At 45.8% G+C, this 17,549-nt stretch overlaps 2 protein-coding genes across 2 annotated transcripts in view; one reads left to right on the forward strand and one right to left on the reverse strand.

Moving 5' to 3' along the window:
- The window catches only part of BTBD17 (BTB domain containing 17), a 530,053-nt gene that overhangs the window by 400,560 nt on the left and 111,944 nt on the right, over positions 1-17,549 (forward strand). The window lies entirely within an intron of this gene.
- Positions 7,021-17,549, reverse strand: part of GPR142 (G protein-coupled receptor 142) — a 62,263-nt gene continuing 51,734 nt past the window's right edge. The window contains exon 3 of the mRNA XM_068263566.1: positions 7,021-8,417. Within this exon, the coding sequence (XP_068119667.1) occupies positions 7,543-8,417 (875 nt within the window). The 3' untranslated portion in view covers positions 7,021-7,542. The remainder of the gene's footprint in view (positions 8,418-17,549) is intronic.

The raw sequence follows: 17,549 nt of genomic DNA on the forward strand, positions 1-17,549 counted from the left end.
ACTAACGCGTAAAAATGTATATGTTAATGTTCCTGCACTAGCGGGAATGCGTAAAAATGTACGCAATGCGGCCCTGACCTCCGAGGTCAGAAAGCTGCCAGCGGGGGACTGGAGCAGCAGTGAGTGACTATGAGGGCACAGGATGGCTACATGGGGCTGGTAGAAGCCCCAGGTAAGTTAAACTCATTTTTTTTTTTTTGCTTGGACCTTCCCTTTAACGAGACGTTCATGCGCATACACTCCCGACCACAGGAGCACGATCCGGTGCAGTGTGTGGATGAGACCGCAGAGTAGTCCGCAGCTCAGCAGAGTCGTGGACCTTACAGGGCTGACACCTTCAGAACAGAGGGGACCGGCAGGCTATTGAGGGAACAGACTGCAGGGGGCTGACGGAAGCCCAGGTAAGTATAAATCTTTTTGCTACATTCATCTCAAGGTGGCCACACACCATACCATTTAAAGAAAAAAAAATTATTTTCAATTCAAGAATTACCGGTACAATCGTTTTTGTTTTGAATGTCACAATCAGAAAAAAAATGAATTACCAATGTACTGCACTTGTTCATTTATTGCCCAACTATGAAAAAAAAATCCAAAACTCTGAAAAATTGGTTGGGGCTATACTTTCTACAATAAAATGATCCAATTTTTATGAAAATTGGTATATGGTAGATTGTCAATTTATTAGTGTGGCGCCACCTTCAGGTACACTTTAACCTTCCTGGCGGTAAGCCCGAGCTGAGCTCGGACTATGCCGCGCAGGAGGATATCTCAGCCCCTGGTGGGGCGATTTGCACCATTCAGCTAGCCACTCTGCGGCGATCGCCCGCACGCAGCGGCAGAAGAGCCCCCCCGCCAGAGCCCTGCGCTGCCCGGACCAATGAGTCATTCCGATCGTCGCCATGGCGACAGGAGAAGCCAAACAGAAACGCGTTATATACGCGTTCCCCTGTTTGCTATTGATGCCTGCGACGATCGCACTAGAGGGACACATGCGCCCTCTAGTGGTGTTTCATGTAGCTACCACTCTGGTAGCTTTACATGAAACCAAAAAAAAAAATAAAAAAAAATTTGGATCTCTGCCTGTTTGGCAGAAAAAATCAACCGCCAGGAGAGTTAAACAGGATCTCCAGGCAAAATGTATAAGCAGATGTGCTCCACTCGTGTGGAACGTGTTAAATGACAATGTTAAACTTTTTTAGTTGTCTTTTATCTGCAGTGTTTTTGTTGAATAAAATCAATATGGCAACGCTTCCTGTCATGTGTATTTCCTGTTACACAATACCAGTTGCCTGGCAGCCCTGCTGATCTATTTGGCTATGGTAGTGTCTTAATCACACACCTGAAACGAGCATGCAGGTAATCCAGTCACACTTCAGTCAGAAACATCTAAACTGCTGCATGCTTGTTCAGGGGCTATGGCTAAAAGTATTAGAGGCAGAGGATCAGCAGGACAGTCAGGCTATGCGCATTGTTTAGAAGGAAATAAATACGGCAGCCTCCATAAATCTCTCACCTTGGGTTCCCTTTAAGAATAGATAAAGCAAATAAAATAAGCAAAGACAAAAAGAACTGCGCATTGCCTTTTTATTCGCGTTTGTGGCGGTGTTGAGCATTTACTGCAATGGGCACAAGTGAGGCAATGCATTACATTTTGGAGAAAAATGTCCCCATAGACTCAAAGATGGAGCAAAATGAATAAAATGGAAGTTTTTAACCTATGGTTCGGTTTCTATCATGGTTTGAACGGATTACAGTGCCGTAGGCCATACGGCGCCCGATTGGTCACATCCTTAAATTTCCCAGCCTCCCTGCACTTTCCCCAGCCTCCCTGCACTTTCCCCTGCATCCCTGCACTACTTGATCTTTACAGTCTGAGAGTTTTCCCATAATTTGTGTTAGGGCTCATTTCCACTATCGCGAATGCGCATTCGAACATGTAATGCAAGTGGATGGGCCTGTTTCCACTGTAACGTTGTTGAGGTGCGTTTTTTTTTCAGGGGTGAAAAAACGCACAAAAGAGCCGCAGAATTTGCCTGCGAGTGGAATGCATGCGAATCGCATGCAATGTATTTAATAGGGAAATCGCATGCGGTTTCCCCATGCGTTTTTGCCGCGAATTCGCATGCGAATTCGCATAGGTACCAATGTAAATTCACACAAGCAGTGACATGGTTAAAATCGCATATACCCTCGACTATGCGAATTCGCGGCAAAAAACGCATGGGGAATCGCATCCGCATGCGATTTCATCAGCGGTGGAATCCAGGCAATTCTGCACCGCAATAGTGGAAACGAGCCCTCACACTGCTTCCCTCCCCTCATCGCATAAATGAAGCCAACGAGATTCCAGATGCAAATACAGATCCAAATTCTATGGTCATGTCTCAGGCTGCATTTCCACTTGTGTGGTGAGAATCGCCGCGGTAAAAATTCGCATGCGGGTCTATTCGCATGGATGACTATGTATGCGAATTTAACCATGGCAGTGCTGGTGTGCTTTTCCATTGTTTCTATGCGAATTTTCATGCGAATTCGCATACCCAAACCTCATGCGAATTTCCTATTAAATACATTGTATGCGATTCGCATAGCGGTATGCGATATGTGAATTCTGATGGCTCTGCCATGCAAATTTTTTTCTGCACAGAAAAACGCAAAGTAATCCTGACAAGTGGAAACAGTCCCATTCACTTGTATTGCTATGCGAATTTGCATGTTAAAAACGCATGCGAATTCGCCATAGTGGAAATGGGCCCTCAAAATCAACACTGCCCAATCAGGAGAGTTGACGGCTGATGGGAATTCAGTTTTACAGAAATCTAGATGATTTATGCTGAGGTGAATTAAAGCAAACGTGAAGTGAAAATAAAATGATGGGATAAACCACTTTATTAACCACTTGCCGACCGCGCACTCATACCGCGCGTCGGCAAAGTGGCAGCTGCAGGACCAGCGAGTTCTGCGTCGCCGGCTGCAGGCTAATTAATCAGGAAGCAGCCGGCGCGAGCGGCTGCTTCCTGTCAATTCACGGCGGGGGGGCTCCGTGAATAGCCTGCGGGCCGCCGATCGCGGCTCGCAGGCTAAATGTAAACACAAGCGGAAATAATCCGCTTTTACATTTGTACAACGCTGCTAACAGTAGCAGCGTTGTACTGGATCAGCGATCCCCGGCCAATCAGCGGCCGGGGATCGCTGTCACATGACAGGCAGGAGCCTGTTAGAGGCTGCACAGGACAGATCCGTTCCTGTGCAGCCTCGGATCTCCGGGGAGGAGAGGGAGGGGGGGGGGAGGAATCTCGCCGCGGAGGGGGGCTTTGAGGTTTCCCCCCCCCCCCGCAACACGCAGGCAGGAGCGATCAGACCCCCCAGCACATCATCCCCCTAGTGGGGAAAAAAGGGGGCGATCTGGTCGCTCTGCCTGGTGTTTGATCTGTGCTGGGCGCTGCACAGCCCACCCAGCACAGATCAGCTAAAACAGCGCTGGTCCTTAAGGGGGGGTAAAGGGTGGGTCCTCAAGTGGTTAATCCTCCTAAGTATGACTTTTTATTTTGTGTTCCAAAGTTACAAAAGTAGGTTTCGGCCAGGTGCACACATAACAGAACCAAACATAAAAAGCTGCTTTTTATGTCCTGTTTTATGTTAATGTTGTGTGTGTTTTTGTGTGTTTTTGCTTAGTTTTGGTGCGATTGCGTTAGGCTCTATTCACACCTGCGTTTTCAATACGCCTGCAATTTTTGCCGGCGTTTTGCAGGAGTGCTTTTTCTGCGATTTCATGCGGAAAAAAATCACTGAGCACTGATTTTGGCACAATCACAATTTGCGCTTCTATAGCACTGAAATGCGATCGCCTGGAAATCGCCTGAAAATGGTGCAGGCTACGCGTTTGCGTTGGGCGTTTTTTCCCCATTTTTGGGCAATTTGCGGCGAATAGCGCAAATCGCCCAAGTAAGAACGGGCCCATAGGGTTTCATTACTCTAGCGCTTTTAAAAAGTGTGAATGGGACCTCAATGGCTTTTTTTTTTTTTTTTACCACAGATTTTTTTTTACCACAGATGCGTTTTTCAAGCATTTTAATGCGTTTGCGGTTTGCATCTAAAAACCGCATATTTCATTTTGCATTTGATACAAATCACTAGGAAGACGACAGGAAGCGGAAATACGACACAAAACTATTTTTTTAACCACCCTGGCGTTCTACTAAGATCGCCAGGGCGGCTGCGGGAGGGTTTTTTTAAAATAAAAAAAAAAACTATTTCATGCAGCCAACTGAAAGTTGGCTGCATGAAAGCCCACTAGAGGGCGCTCCGGAGGCGTTCTTCTGATCGCGTCCGGCGGCCAGAAGTAACACGGAAGGCCGCAATGAGCGGCCTTCCGTGTTTTGCTTACTTCGTCGCCATGGCGACGAGCGGAGTGACGTCATGGACGTCAGCCGACGTCCTGACGTCAGACGCCTCCGATCCAGCCCTTAGCGCTGGCCGGAACTATTTGTTCCGGCTGCGCAGGGCCCAGGCGGCTGGGGGGACCCTCTTTCGCCGCTGCTAGCGGCGGATCGCCGCAAAGCGGCGGCGATCAGGCAGCACACGCGGCTGGCAAAGTGCCGGCTGCGTGTGCTGCTTTTTATTTCAACAAAATCGGCCCAGCAGGGCCTGAGCGGCAGCCGCTGGCGGTGATGGACGAGCTGAGCTCGTCCATACCGCTAAGATGGTTAGGCAAAAACGCATAAAAAGCGCATACCATTGTGTTTCCATTGACTTTCATCATGTGCGGTTTTCATGCGTTTTTGAAGATCATGCAACAAAACCAGCATTTTTCAAAACCCACACATCAAAAACGCATATGCGTTTTTCCTGTGGTTCATAAACTTCCATTAGCGGCAAAAACACAGCGTTTTCCGCAACACTAGTGTTTCTACTATGTGTGCACCCAGCCTCTGTTTGTATTGTCTCAGGTGAATGAGTACTTTAGGGTACCAGAGCCACAATCTATGAAGTATTGACCTTTTGCACGTATTTCATAATCTCAAGTCATCTGCCAAGCAAGAGTTTTATGGCTGTGATTATATCACGTGATGTTATTATTGTGAGCTGGACTGGAAAGATCTGGTCATTGGGTGGCATAGTGGACAGCACTCTTGTCTTGCCTTGCAGCGCTCTGTTCCTGGTTCAAATCCCATCTGCAAGGGGGTTATGTGTTTTCCCCGTGTCCGTGTGGATTTTCTCCAGGCACTCTGGTTTCCTCCCATGTTCTGAAAACAGTGGTGTAGCTAAGGAGCTATGGGCCCCGGTGCAAGTTTTACATGCCCCCCCCCCCCTTCCCAAGCACTCTATACATAATTGATATGGCGCATCAAAACCTGCCAAGGATTTCCAGTGTCAGAGGTGCAAGGAGGGGATGGGAAACTGATTAATAACTACTATTTCGCGCATCTATAGAAATGATTATTACCAGTACAGGACCAATAGAGAGCTAATATTGTGCTTGAGGGAGGGCCCCTCTGGCCCAAGGGCCCAGATGCGGCCGCTACCTCTGCACCCCCTATTGCTACGCCACTGCCTGAAAACCTTAAGCTACATTAAAGGAGTTCCCTCTGAATTGGCCCTAGACAAAGGACTATGGTAGGGATTAGATGGTGAACCCCTATGAGGGACAGTTAGTGACAAGACTTTTTATGTAAAGTGCCTGCGGAAGATGTCCGTGCTATATAATTAATAATAAAAAATACAGGTAATTTCCATACCTGAATTCTTAACCTTTACAGTCAGAAACAAGAGCAAAGGAACACAGGCTAGCTAAATTTAGGATGGTGACTGTACATACAAAAGTTTCTCATCGTGTCAATTCAGGTACAAATATATAAAAAAAAGTCTAATATATGCAGCAGCAGTAATTGGCTGCTTGAGCTGATTTCTCATACAGCAGCACAAGACAAATTCTGGCACCCACGGTATCCTTGAGGTGGCTGGATAGTGTAATATGTAATGGTTGAATTAATTGAGGAAGCCCCCCCCCCACCACCGACCTTAATGATAAAGAATCCAGGCCTTAATATTGCACTTACTTTGCAGTCCAACCATAGAGCAACCGTCACTGATAACTGATTACAGGCCTTAAAACTCTTACATGACCAAGAAACCCTCCTGGGTGCAGGGAACAAATAAAAAAGCCAATTCTTCAAGATGGGATGTGTATAACACCTGACACAATACAAACTTTAAACTTTGCTTTTAAAGGACAACTGAATGGAGAGGGATATGGAGGCTGCCTTTCAAGCTATACCAGTCGCCTGGCTGTCCTGCTGATCCTCTGCCTCTAATGCTTTCAGCCATAGACCCTGAACAAGCATACAGCAGATCAGTTGTTTGACATTCTTGTCAGATCACACAAGATTAGCTGCATGCTTCTTTCTGGTGTGAATCCGACACTGCTGCAGCCAGATAGACCAGCAGGGTTGCCAGGCAACTGGTATTGTTTAACAGGAAATAAATATGGCCGCCTCCATATACTTCTCACTTCAGGTTTCCCTTTAAGACACAAGGTTGTGGGACAGCAAGTCCTATTTATCAGTAGGACTGCAGGTACAATGGCATATCTCATCAGTTTAGGTTTGCTATAGGGCTCTCTTGTACTGCAAGTCGCAAACAAAATGCGATTTCTTTTCGCCTTAGGCCTCATTCACATTAGACAACGTGTGCAGGAGCCCTTTCACCACATCTCGACGACACACCGCAGCCACGCGTTGAATAGGCTGTCGGGATGCTGCGGTGCCACTCTGAGTAGCGGCGCTAATAATTAACCCGACGGGAAAATGCCGATTCCCAACAATAAAATGCTCCCGGGTGCATCGTACCGCAACGCATCGAAACCAAGCGTCAGGTGTGAAAGGTAAAATTAAAGTCTATGGACTATTATTTTACCTTGGCCAACGCAAAGTTTCGACTTTGCGTTGAAATGCAGAAAAAGGGCTCTAGTGTAAAAGAGCCCTTAGGGCCACTGCTGCTTAAAAGGCAAACTGGCAAAGTAAAAGGGGTTGCCTCTTATGGAAGAGGTCTGTGTTTTGGGTGTACCACATGGATGAGGGTAGCTGTTGCCCAAGAGAGCTGTTCTCATTAGGGGCTTGCTGTACATGGGCGTTGCACATGGAGGAAGGGACAGCTGCATGTGGAATGGGAACCACAAGAAAGTTGGTCCAGGGGCGTCAAAAGTGTAAATCTGGCCTCAAGTGTGGCACATGTTCTTATGCAGCCTTTCATGCATGAGACGGCTGTTACAGGTCCTCCTTACATTCAGAGAGACCTATGGAAAGCCTGACGTGGGTGGGAGATGATAATGTATTTGCCCTAGCATGCATGGAACCTCTCAAGTTTTAGCTGGAATGCCGAGAATGGGAGGTCTATCTCCAGATGTAAAAGAAAAACATTTTACAACTAATCATTCTGATGGACTTTATGCATGCAAGATGTTGACAGGCTATTATTTGTGGTCAGTCAAGCTTATGGACTTGACGTAAAGTGAGGCTATTCTTCATTGTATCACTTGACTCAAATGGCTGTTGCTTGCGGTATCTCTGTAGGCTTCAGAGAGTCGGAGAAGTCGCTCTGGCTCTTCCTCACTTCCATCACACGGCAGGGCTTCTGCATCCCGAGGACCTCCCTCACCATCTCCCGAAACCTCCGACTCACAAAACAATAAAGGAAGAAGTTGACGGCCGTGTTCAGGAGGGCCAGCATGTTCCCCACATCCATAGCCAGGTGGACCTTCCAGTCCTTGTGGACTGAAGAGACATACATATGAATGATGATGACAATGGTTCTGGGAGCCCACAGGACAGCAAAGACCGTGGTAATGCTCAACAAGATGGCCGTGGTCTTGCCAATACGGAGCTTGTACCTGTTGGACTGGGACTTTCTGCGAAGTCTCAGAATGATAACTGTGTTGGTGAGGAGGAAAATGGTGCATGGGATGAAATAAATGATGAAGCAATGGACCCACTTGAGAAAACGGTCCAGCAGCCCCGGTGTGCGAGGGTCCCTCCAAACATCACTCCACCAGTAGAATGGAATTCCAGTTACAAAAGATGAGAGGAAGACAGTGGTGATGACCTTGCGGGTGCGTTCTGGATAGGACAGGGAGCGATACTGCAGTGGGTGACAGAGGGCTACATAGCGGTCTATGGTGAGGATGACCGTGACCCAGATGGAGGCATGATTGGAGGAGAACTCAAGCACGCTGACCATGTGAATGAAGGCATTGGGGACCCGGCGGTGGAGGATGGCGGTCTGCAGAATGAAGCCTACAAAGACTATAAAGATCTGAGTCAGGATGTCGGAGGTGGTGAGGGCCAAGAGGTAGCAGTAGGAGGACTTCCTTGTTCTGGAGGCCAGTTTGGAGAGGGCCACAGCTGTCAGGATGTTGACTGTTGAAAAAGAACAAAAGTTAATTACATTTTCAGGTGAAGTCCTGCAAACATTCTTTAAGTTACCCAAAACTCTCATTACACCAGCAAAAATTCCCCCACAGGCTCACATGGGCTCTTCCGACCTACATCAACTGTTGAGATAAGAGATCAAACGAAGCAGTAGACACAACGAAGTAGATGACACAAGCAGTTGGAAATTTCTTTATCACTAGTGATGCAAGGCTGGTTGTACACTATTTAAAGAGACACTGAAGCAAAAAAAAAATATGATATAATGAATTGATTGTGTAGTACAGATATTTACTAGAACATTAGTAGCAAAGAAATATTCTCATATTTTTATTTTCAGTTATATAGTGTGTTTTTATAACATTGTGTCATTCTCTAATATTTGTAGTTTACACACTACTCCCCATTCTAAATGTTTTTACAGAGCATGCCAGTGAACTATTGACCTGTCCTCTGCAGCAGAAAAAGAAGATACAATGACTGACAGTTGAGATAACAAGCTTCAGAAAACCGATCTCTCTGCGACTTTGAAAGTTGTGGAGCGCAATGGCTCTTTTGCCTAGATAACTGGAGTTTCTTAACTCTTCCTGTACTGGAAACAATATTAGACTTATGTCTCTGCTCCTAATGTTTTATTCCTTAGATGTACTACACATACAAATCATTATATCATTTTTTTTGACTTCAGTGTCTCTTTAAGACTACCATTCTTTGCTTTACCCAAAACTTATCTATATACCAGCTAACATTTCCCCACATGCTCACACTGAGCACAACTACATCAACTGCTGAGATAAGAGGCCAAAAGGAGAACTGAACAGATGACACATAAAGCAGTTGGAAATTTGCTTTGTGTTTCTTTATCACTAGTACTAAAAGGCTGGTTTCACACTAGGGCAAACATTCTTCACTTTACCCAAAATTTATTTATACCAGCTAAAATTTCCCCATGTGTTCACAGTGAGCACAACTACTGTACATAAACTGCTGAGATAAGAGGCCAAAGGGAGAACTGAACAGAGGACATATAATAAAGCAGTTGGAAATTTGCTGTGTGTAGGAATTCCAGCAATCTTCTTATTTTTGGTCGAAAGGAGGAATCGAAGTGTAGTCAATCAACTTGCCTATACACAGAAACCAATATCTGGATAATTTTGGCATGCATTGAACATGCTCCAAAGTACGTAATCGGCCCATTATCAATCAGAATCCTACAGAATTTATTTCATTCCTGCACAATCGATAGAAATCCAAGAATCAATTTCTGTGCAATATGATAAATTGCTGAAGATGATCGATTGGACATGAAAATTGAACCATGTATGGCCAGCTGAAGGCTGGGTGTACACTAACGCTAATCACCGGCTTTTTGCTGGTAGCGTCAAACAGAAAGCAGCGCAGTTGCAATGCTTTTCTGAGGAGCACACAAGATATCCTGCATTCACTTTGTGTTCATTTGCTGTAATTTTTGTAAAAAACATTTTGTGCCTGCTTTGCTTCTAGATTCCGCATGCCGCGACTGTGTATAATTATCTGTATTTTGCTATTTATAAAAATGCACATAAAGCCCTGTTCCAAATAAAAAAAAAATCACAAGTGGAAAACCCGACCGAAAATGCGATCGCAGTGTGAGAGGGGGAGGAAACGCTGAGGCAATTTTGCATGCTTAAAGGGAACCTAAGGTGATATGAAGAATGACATGTTTGTTTCCTTTTAAACACTTCCCTACCCTGGGTTATTTCCCCTTAAAAACCAGAGCAATTTTCTACGTCACACTCCTCCCATTCATTTGCCAATAAATTTATCACTACTTATCACATCTAAATGATCTATACTTTATTTTTAGCCACCAATTAGGCTTTCTTCAGGTGATACTTTTTGCTAAGAACTATTTTATTTTTTTATATACATTTTAAAGGGAATATGGGGAACATTTTTTGAAAAAAAGTCATGTCTCAGTTTTCAACCATTATAGTTTGAAAATAAAAAGTGCTGCTATAGATTAAATCCACACAAGCCATAGACCCCGAACAAGCATGCAGATCAGATGTCTGACAAATCTGACTGGATTAGCTGCATTCTAATTTGTGACTCAGACACTACTGCAGCCAAAGAGATCAGCAGGACTGCCAGGCAACTGGTATTGTTTAAAGGAAATAAATATGGAAGCGCCCATATCCCTCTCACCTCGGGTTCCTTTTAAGTGTGCGCCCGCCGTTCTACAAAGGTATTACTCATAACCTCCATACGAATGCCACACCACCCATTTTAAAATAGCTGGCCGCACTTTATTGGTTGACCTCCACTATGAATGATTGCTAAATGCCAACAATCCCATTTTGTCATTCTCTCTCTCTCCCAGCAACACAGAACGCTGCTTACCCATTTACTGTCCATCGTCGTCCTTCCCCTCTACCTAACACAGTGCAGGCCATTAGGCTATAATTGGACAGTGTATCTGCAAAGCATTTGCTCCTGAAACTGTTGCCCTATCTGTCTAGTGGTGAGAGGTGAAAGTAACCACATACTGTGTGCATGTAGCTTCCCAACCCCGTCATTGTCCCATAACGCCAACCCTTCATTTACTCCACTGGCTACATGTAACGATTGGTGTCAACAACACAATTTTTTTCTGATTATTGGTGATCTGCAGTATCACCAATAATACAGACGTTCTACCTGATTATGTGTGATCTGCAGAATCACCAATAATACTGGTATAGCTAGACACAGGACATTCAATGTGGTATTGTGTTTGGTGCAACAGTATAGGATAAGTTATCTTCCGAGAAACGGGAGATACAGACACTACTGCAGCCAAGGATTCCCTGAGGAGCAGGCAATCAGACTGTACTGCAGCCAGTGGACCCCAGAGGAGCCGGGACCACTGACTGTGCTGCAAGATAATCTCCTGAGAAGGAAATACAGACTGTACTGCAGCCAAGAATTCCCTTAGGAGCAGGGAATTCAGATTGAACTGCAGCTAGTGAACACATGAGGAGCAGGGACCACTGACTGGGCTACAAGAGTGAGAACTGGTGGAATGAGAGATTATGGTTGTACTGCAGCCAGGGATTCCCTGGGGAGCAGGGAATCAGACTGTACTGCAGCCGCGGATTCCCTAAGGAGCAGGGAATCAGACTGTACTGCAGCCAGTGGACCCCTGAGGGGCAGGGACCACTGACTGTGCTGCAAGACGATCTCCTGAGGAGCAGGTGACCATAAGACTGAGCTTGCAGCTAATGAACACCTGAGGAGCAAGTGTCACAGACAGTACAGTAAGGCTGATCACCTGAGGGTTAGGTGACAGCCAGAAAGGTCAGACAAGCAAGGTCAGCAACATACGGACAGATAAAGTACAGAGACGGAATACTGATTTGGTATCCAGGTACAGGCAGTGTCGGCAACAGTTTAGCAGATAGGCGGAAGTACCGAATCAGTAAGCAGGACAGTAGTCAGGAAAGCCAGAGATCATAACAGGTAAACAGTAATATAACAATTCTAGTCTAGGTATGGAGTCCTTGGTTCCAACACCTGGGAACTAGACTAACAGATGATACACAAGTCTACAATACAATAAAGCTTTAAGGCTATCAATGGAATCTGACTAAGTGTGAATTCCCAGCTCCGGCTGGTTCTAACACACTGTAAGATCTGACTGGGGTCTGAGCGCTCACACGTAAGCATTCGCAACAGCAGACAACTTGCAACTGACAGGCAAGTCCTATAAATACTCAGAGCGCTCCACAGCGCCGCCCCAGTCACTCGGCCAATCCGGAGCATAGCTGGAGTCTGCTGATCGGCTTGATCAGCTGACTCCCCTTCTGCCAGCATAAAGGTCCTGTCACCTGGCGCGCGCGTAGCTCTTAATCTGTGTGCACTAGAAGGACCAGGCGAACCAGCAGCATGTGGCTGCGCGGCAGAAGCCGCCGGCTGGAACGCGGAGATAGCCGCCATGCCGCTTGCCCACGCGGCGGCATCGCCGCTATTCATTACACTACAGATAAAATGGACAAATCTGTATAAGATTGGCTTATTGACTTTCAAATCCTTGCACAGTCTGGGCCCTGGATACCTGAAGGACTTGTTGCAACTGCATCACCCCCCACCCCCACAATCTTAGATCAAAAAGTTGTAATCACCCCCAGAGCCCATCTTAAAACCGTTGGAACCAGAGCCTTCTGTCATGCTGCCCCTACACTTTAGAACTCCCTGCCACACCCAATAAGGACATCTCCATCCCTCGAAGCCTTTAAGTCCAAACTGAAGAGCCCCCTGTTTAGCATGGTATTTATGAACACCTGACAATTTCCTCTGTAACATAGTCCAGCCTGGAACCCTGTATTGATCTGAGACATACAGTGGGATGCGAAAGTTTAAGCAACCTTATTTGTCATGATTTTCCTGTATAAATCGTTGGTTGTTACGATAAAATGTCAGTTAAATATATCATATAGGAGACGCACACAGTGATATTTGAGAACTGAAATGAAGTTTATTGGAATTACAGAAAGTGTGCAATAATAGTTTAAACAAAATTAGGCAGGTGCATAAATTTGGGCACCACAAAAAAAGAAACGAAATCAATACTTAGTAGATCCTCCTCCTTTTGCAGAAATTACAGCCTCTAAATGCTTCCTGAAAGGTTCCAATGAGAGTCTGGATTCTGGTTGAAGGTATTTTGGACCATTCCTCTTTACAAAACATCTCTAGTTCATTCAGGTTTGATGGCTTCCAAGCATGGACAGCTCTCTTTAACTCACCCCACAGATTTTCAATTACGGTATATTCAGGTCTGGGGACTGAGATGCCCGTTCCAGAACGTTGTACTTGTTTCTCTGCATGAATGTCTTAGTGGATTTTAAAGAGAATCTGTACTCTAAAATTCTTACAATAAAAAGCATACCATTCTATTCATTATGTTCTCATGTGCCCCTCTGTGCTGTTTCTGCCACTCCCTGCTGCAATCCTGGCTTGTAATTGCCAGTTTTAGGCAGTGTTTACAAACAAAGGACATGTCTGCTAATCAGAGTGTGATAGGCTGAGAGGAGAGCTTGAAGAGGGTGTGTAAAGCTTCTGCCTATCACAAGCAGTGCTGTACATTCCAGCCTGAGCCCGACAGAGCTGACAGAGGAAAGAAGATAAGATTTATTACTGAGACAGTGCAACAAGAAAATGCTGCAGTAAGACAGACCACATTAGAACAGGTATAAGAACTTATAGGATAGAAGAAATAAGGCTCAAAATTTTGTTACAAAGTCTCTTTAAGCAGTGTTTAGGGTCGTTGTCTAGTTGAAACATCCAGCCTCGGTGCAGCTTCAGCTTTGTCACTGATTCCAGAAAATTGGTCTCCAGAATCAATGCGTCCCTCAACTTTGATAAGTTTCCCAGTCCCTGCACTGGCCACACAGCCCCACGATGGAACCACCACCATATTTTACTATAGGTAGCAGGTGTTTTTCTTGGAATGCTGTGTTGTTTTTCCTCCATGCATACGGCCCTTTGTTATGCCCAAATAATTCAATTTTAGTTTCATCAGTCCACAGCACCTTATTCCAAAATGAAGCTGGCTTGTCCAAATGTGCTTTAGCATACCTCAAGCAGCTCTGTTTGTGCTGTGGGTGGAGAAAAGGCTTCCTCTGCATCACTCTACATACAGCATCTCCTTGTGTAAAGTGCGTTGAATGGTTAAGTGATGATGCACAGAGACTCCATCTGCAGCATGATGATGTTGTAGGTCTTTGGTGCTGGTCGGTAGGTAGACTCTGACTGTTCTCACCATTCATCGACTCTGTCTATCCAAGATTTTTCTTGTTCTGCCACTTCGAGCTGTAAAGAGAACCAGAGACCAAGCACCCTCATGTATTTTACCATATATATCAATGGGAACCTGACAGTAAACACCTACTCTGCTCTTTGTTTCATTTCTCACTGCTCAGTCTGCCTGTTGTCAGCTCTGATAAGAATCCCTGACTGAACATTCAGTCTAGCTTTGCCCTGTAATAATTATAGCTGAATCAGTCTTCTGTGATGTCTTTTCTAGCCCAAGCCTGCCCCCTTGTGGCTCTGCTTTCCTGCTACGAGGATACATAGCAGGGAAGCAGAGCCACAAGGGGGCAGGCTTGGGCTTGAAAAGACATCACAGAAGACTGACTCAGCTATAATCATTACGGGGCAAAGCTAGTCTGAATGTTCAGTCAGGGATTTTATCAGGGCTGCTAACAAGCAAGCTGAGCAGTGAAAAATGAAACAAAGAGCAGAGTAGGTGTTTACTGTCCCGTTCCCATTGATATATATGGTAAAATACATGAGGGTGTTTCGTCTCTGATTCTCTTTAAATTGAACTGAGCCTGTGGTCTTCCATTTCCTCAATATGTTCCGAACTATGGAAACAGACAACTATAAAGACAAAGATTGTTCACATCATGGTTTAGGGGAAGGATACAGAAAGCTGTCTCAGAGATTTCAGCTACTTTTAGACGCCCATGTTGCTCCTCTTCAGAGAAAATTAAGAGGAGGGAAACATACAAATTGACCTCCTTAAGTACTCTTTCTTATAATTGGATTCATATGTGTAAATAGGTCGGGTCACTGAGCTTACCAAGCCAACTTGAGTTCCAATAATTTGTTCTAAAGGTTTTGGAATCAATAAAATGACAACAGTGCCCACATTTATGCACCTGCCTAATTTTATTTAAACAATTATTGCGCGCTTTCTGTAAATCCAATAAACCTAATTTCACTTCTCAAATATCACTGTGTGTGTCTCCTATATGATATACAGTATTTAACTGACATTTTTTATCGTAACAACCAACGATTTATACAGGAAAATCATGACGATTAACAAGGCTGCCCAAACTTTCGCATCCCACTGTATTTATGTACTGAGCCCTATGGGAGAAAAGCACTTGGTATTGTATTGTAGCTTCAGGCATTGAGTGCTGCACTAGTGTAAGGTACGCGGCTGGGAAAAGGACAGACTGTACACGAGCAGGACAGCTGTCTGGTGTACTCTGTGTAACGTCTGCTAAGAGCTTGTGCCTAATTGCAAGTAGACGCTCTCGTTGTCACCTGCTCAGCGCTGTGACCCCAGGATGAGGAGTGGCTTGTGGGACACAGATGAGCTCAGTGCTCACAGTCACGTCTCTCCATCCTCCTCACTATGGAGACGCAGCTATGGAACGAGGCGAAACGCACGCAGTGGTAATAATCCCATGTGCATGGCTTGTAACACTTTCCAGTCCTATGTCGGACTATATACAACATTGGCTTTTTCCTCTATAGGTCCAGTGTTGGACAGATTTAGGAAATGTAGGAAAAAGTGGCTGCCGCCAGGTGGCGCTGTTGCCGATAGAATCCGGCACACCATTTCCCCCTTTAGGTCGTCCTATTGATCGCCTCCAGCACACAGAGTACTGCTGCGGCACATACAGCAGAGTTCCCTAATGACAACCCTTTGTGGCGGTTGGCGGCAGTGCGTTAAGCCGTGAGTTTGGTCTGTCAGTGTGAAGCAGTACACTACTTACACTACCTGCTGATCCATGTCTACACACGTAAGATGTTTTCAGGCACTTCATGCCTCCAATTTAGGAATGCAATGTTATTTCTGCCTTTAAGGGATTATAACCCTGCTTTGCGTCAAATCCGTAATTTTCTCCGGGACTTTAGCCGTGTATGCCACTCCGCCATGTTAGGTGGTGTTAGACCCCTTGAAACATCTTTTCCATCACTTTTGTGGCCAGAAACCGTGTTTGTAGTTTTTCAAGTTCGTTTGTCCATTGAAGTCTATTGCGGTTTGCAAACTTTTGCGGAAGTTCACGTTCGAACTAAAAATCTGAGGTTCAAGCCATCTCTAGCCACTTTCCTCCTTTATAAAGTTCCCTAGTGTCTAATCGCCTGCCTCCATCCCCTATACAGTTCCCTGGTGTCAAGTGACCTCCTCCTTACCCTATACTGTTCCCTGGTGTCTAGTGCTGCCCCCCTCCCCATATGGCTTTCCTGGTGACCTACGGCTTACCCTCTAATATAGCTTCTCTGGTGGTTTAGAGTGGAACCTCCAGCGATGTCTGGCAGCCTTCCTGCAGCTCCTAGTATCTTTCCGGTGTAATGTCTGATTGCGCTGCCCGGAAGCTCCCTTCCACACTGAGTAGCACGCATGCGCAGTGTGAAGGTAATGATGCTGCTGGAGATAAAATACGAAATATCTTCGCTCCCACACCTCTTACACTCCCCAAATTTTGAGGGTAGGGAGGGGACCCCCCGAACGACCTTTATGCCAAATTGCAGCCCCCGAGACCCGCTGGTTCAGGAGATAGATTAGAGAAATCTATCTCGGGAACCAGCGCGTCTCGGGGGCTGCAATTTGGTATAGAGGGAGTTCGGGGGGTCCCCTCCCTACCCTGAAAATTTGGGGAGTGTAAGAGGTGTGGGAGCGGAGATATTTAGTATTTTACCTCCAGCAGCATCATTTTATAGGAAATGTGGCCGCACAGTTTCCTACTGCGCATGCGGGGCAGCGCAAATCCACAGGCAGCGTAATCAGACACAACACCGGTTTCCCCGTGCACGGAAGCTGGTGTGTCACCTGACCTGAATCGGATCACGTGACATGCCGACTTGCATGCACGGAAGTAGCTAGGAGCCTGCTAGGTGCTGCAAGGAAGTCTGCTACACGTCACTGGAGACTCAGTAAATATTTTGTAAGCCTCAAAACCTGCCAAAAGCTAAGTGCCGTTATCACTCAGGCATGTCGGTTAGTTGAGACTTCGAGTTGCCCGAGTTCTGGATAACGGGGGCGTTGCTGTATATACCCTCTTCTTGCGTGACTTTGCCTTGCTATACACTGCGCTGTACACTTCTCTTCCATTGGCTGTAGTTGTGCATGACCTGGCGCTCCCTGTATTGTTCTGCTCCTTGCCACGCGTCAGAGTGGTCACATTACCTGCCTGTATTATGGTGGGTAATGGATATGGCATAGCTGTGTGCTGGGCCTCCTGTAACTGTATAATGTGGGTAAACTGCATGAATAGGGTTCAGGCAGCCGCTAGCTCTGCGTTTGTTACAAGACAATAAAGCTTTGTCCTCCGCCGGCGCCGCAGGCTTGTGCTGTGCTTCTGT

This window comes from Hyperolius riggenbachi, chromosome 12, assembly GCF_040937935.1.
Source record: "Hyperolius riggenbachi isolate aHypRig1 chromosome 12, aHypRig1.pri, whole genome shotgun sequence".
Lineage (NCBI taxonomy): Eukaryota > Metazoa > Chordata > Amphibia > Anura > Hyperoliidae > Hyperolius > Hyperolius riggenbachi.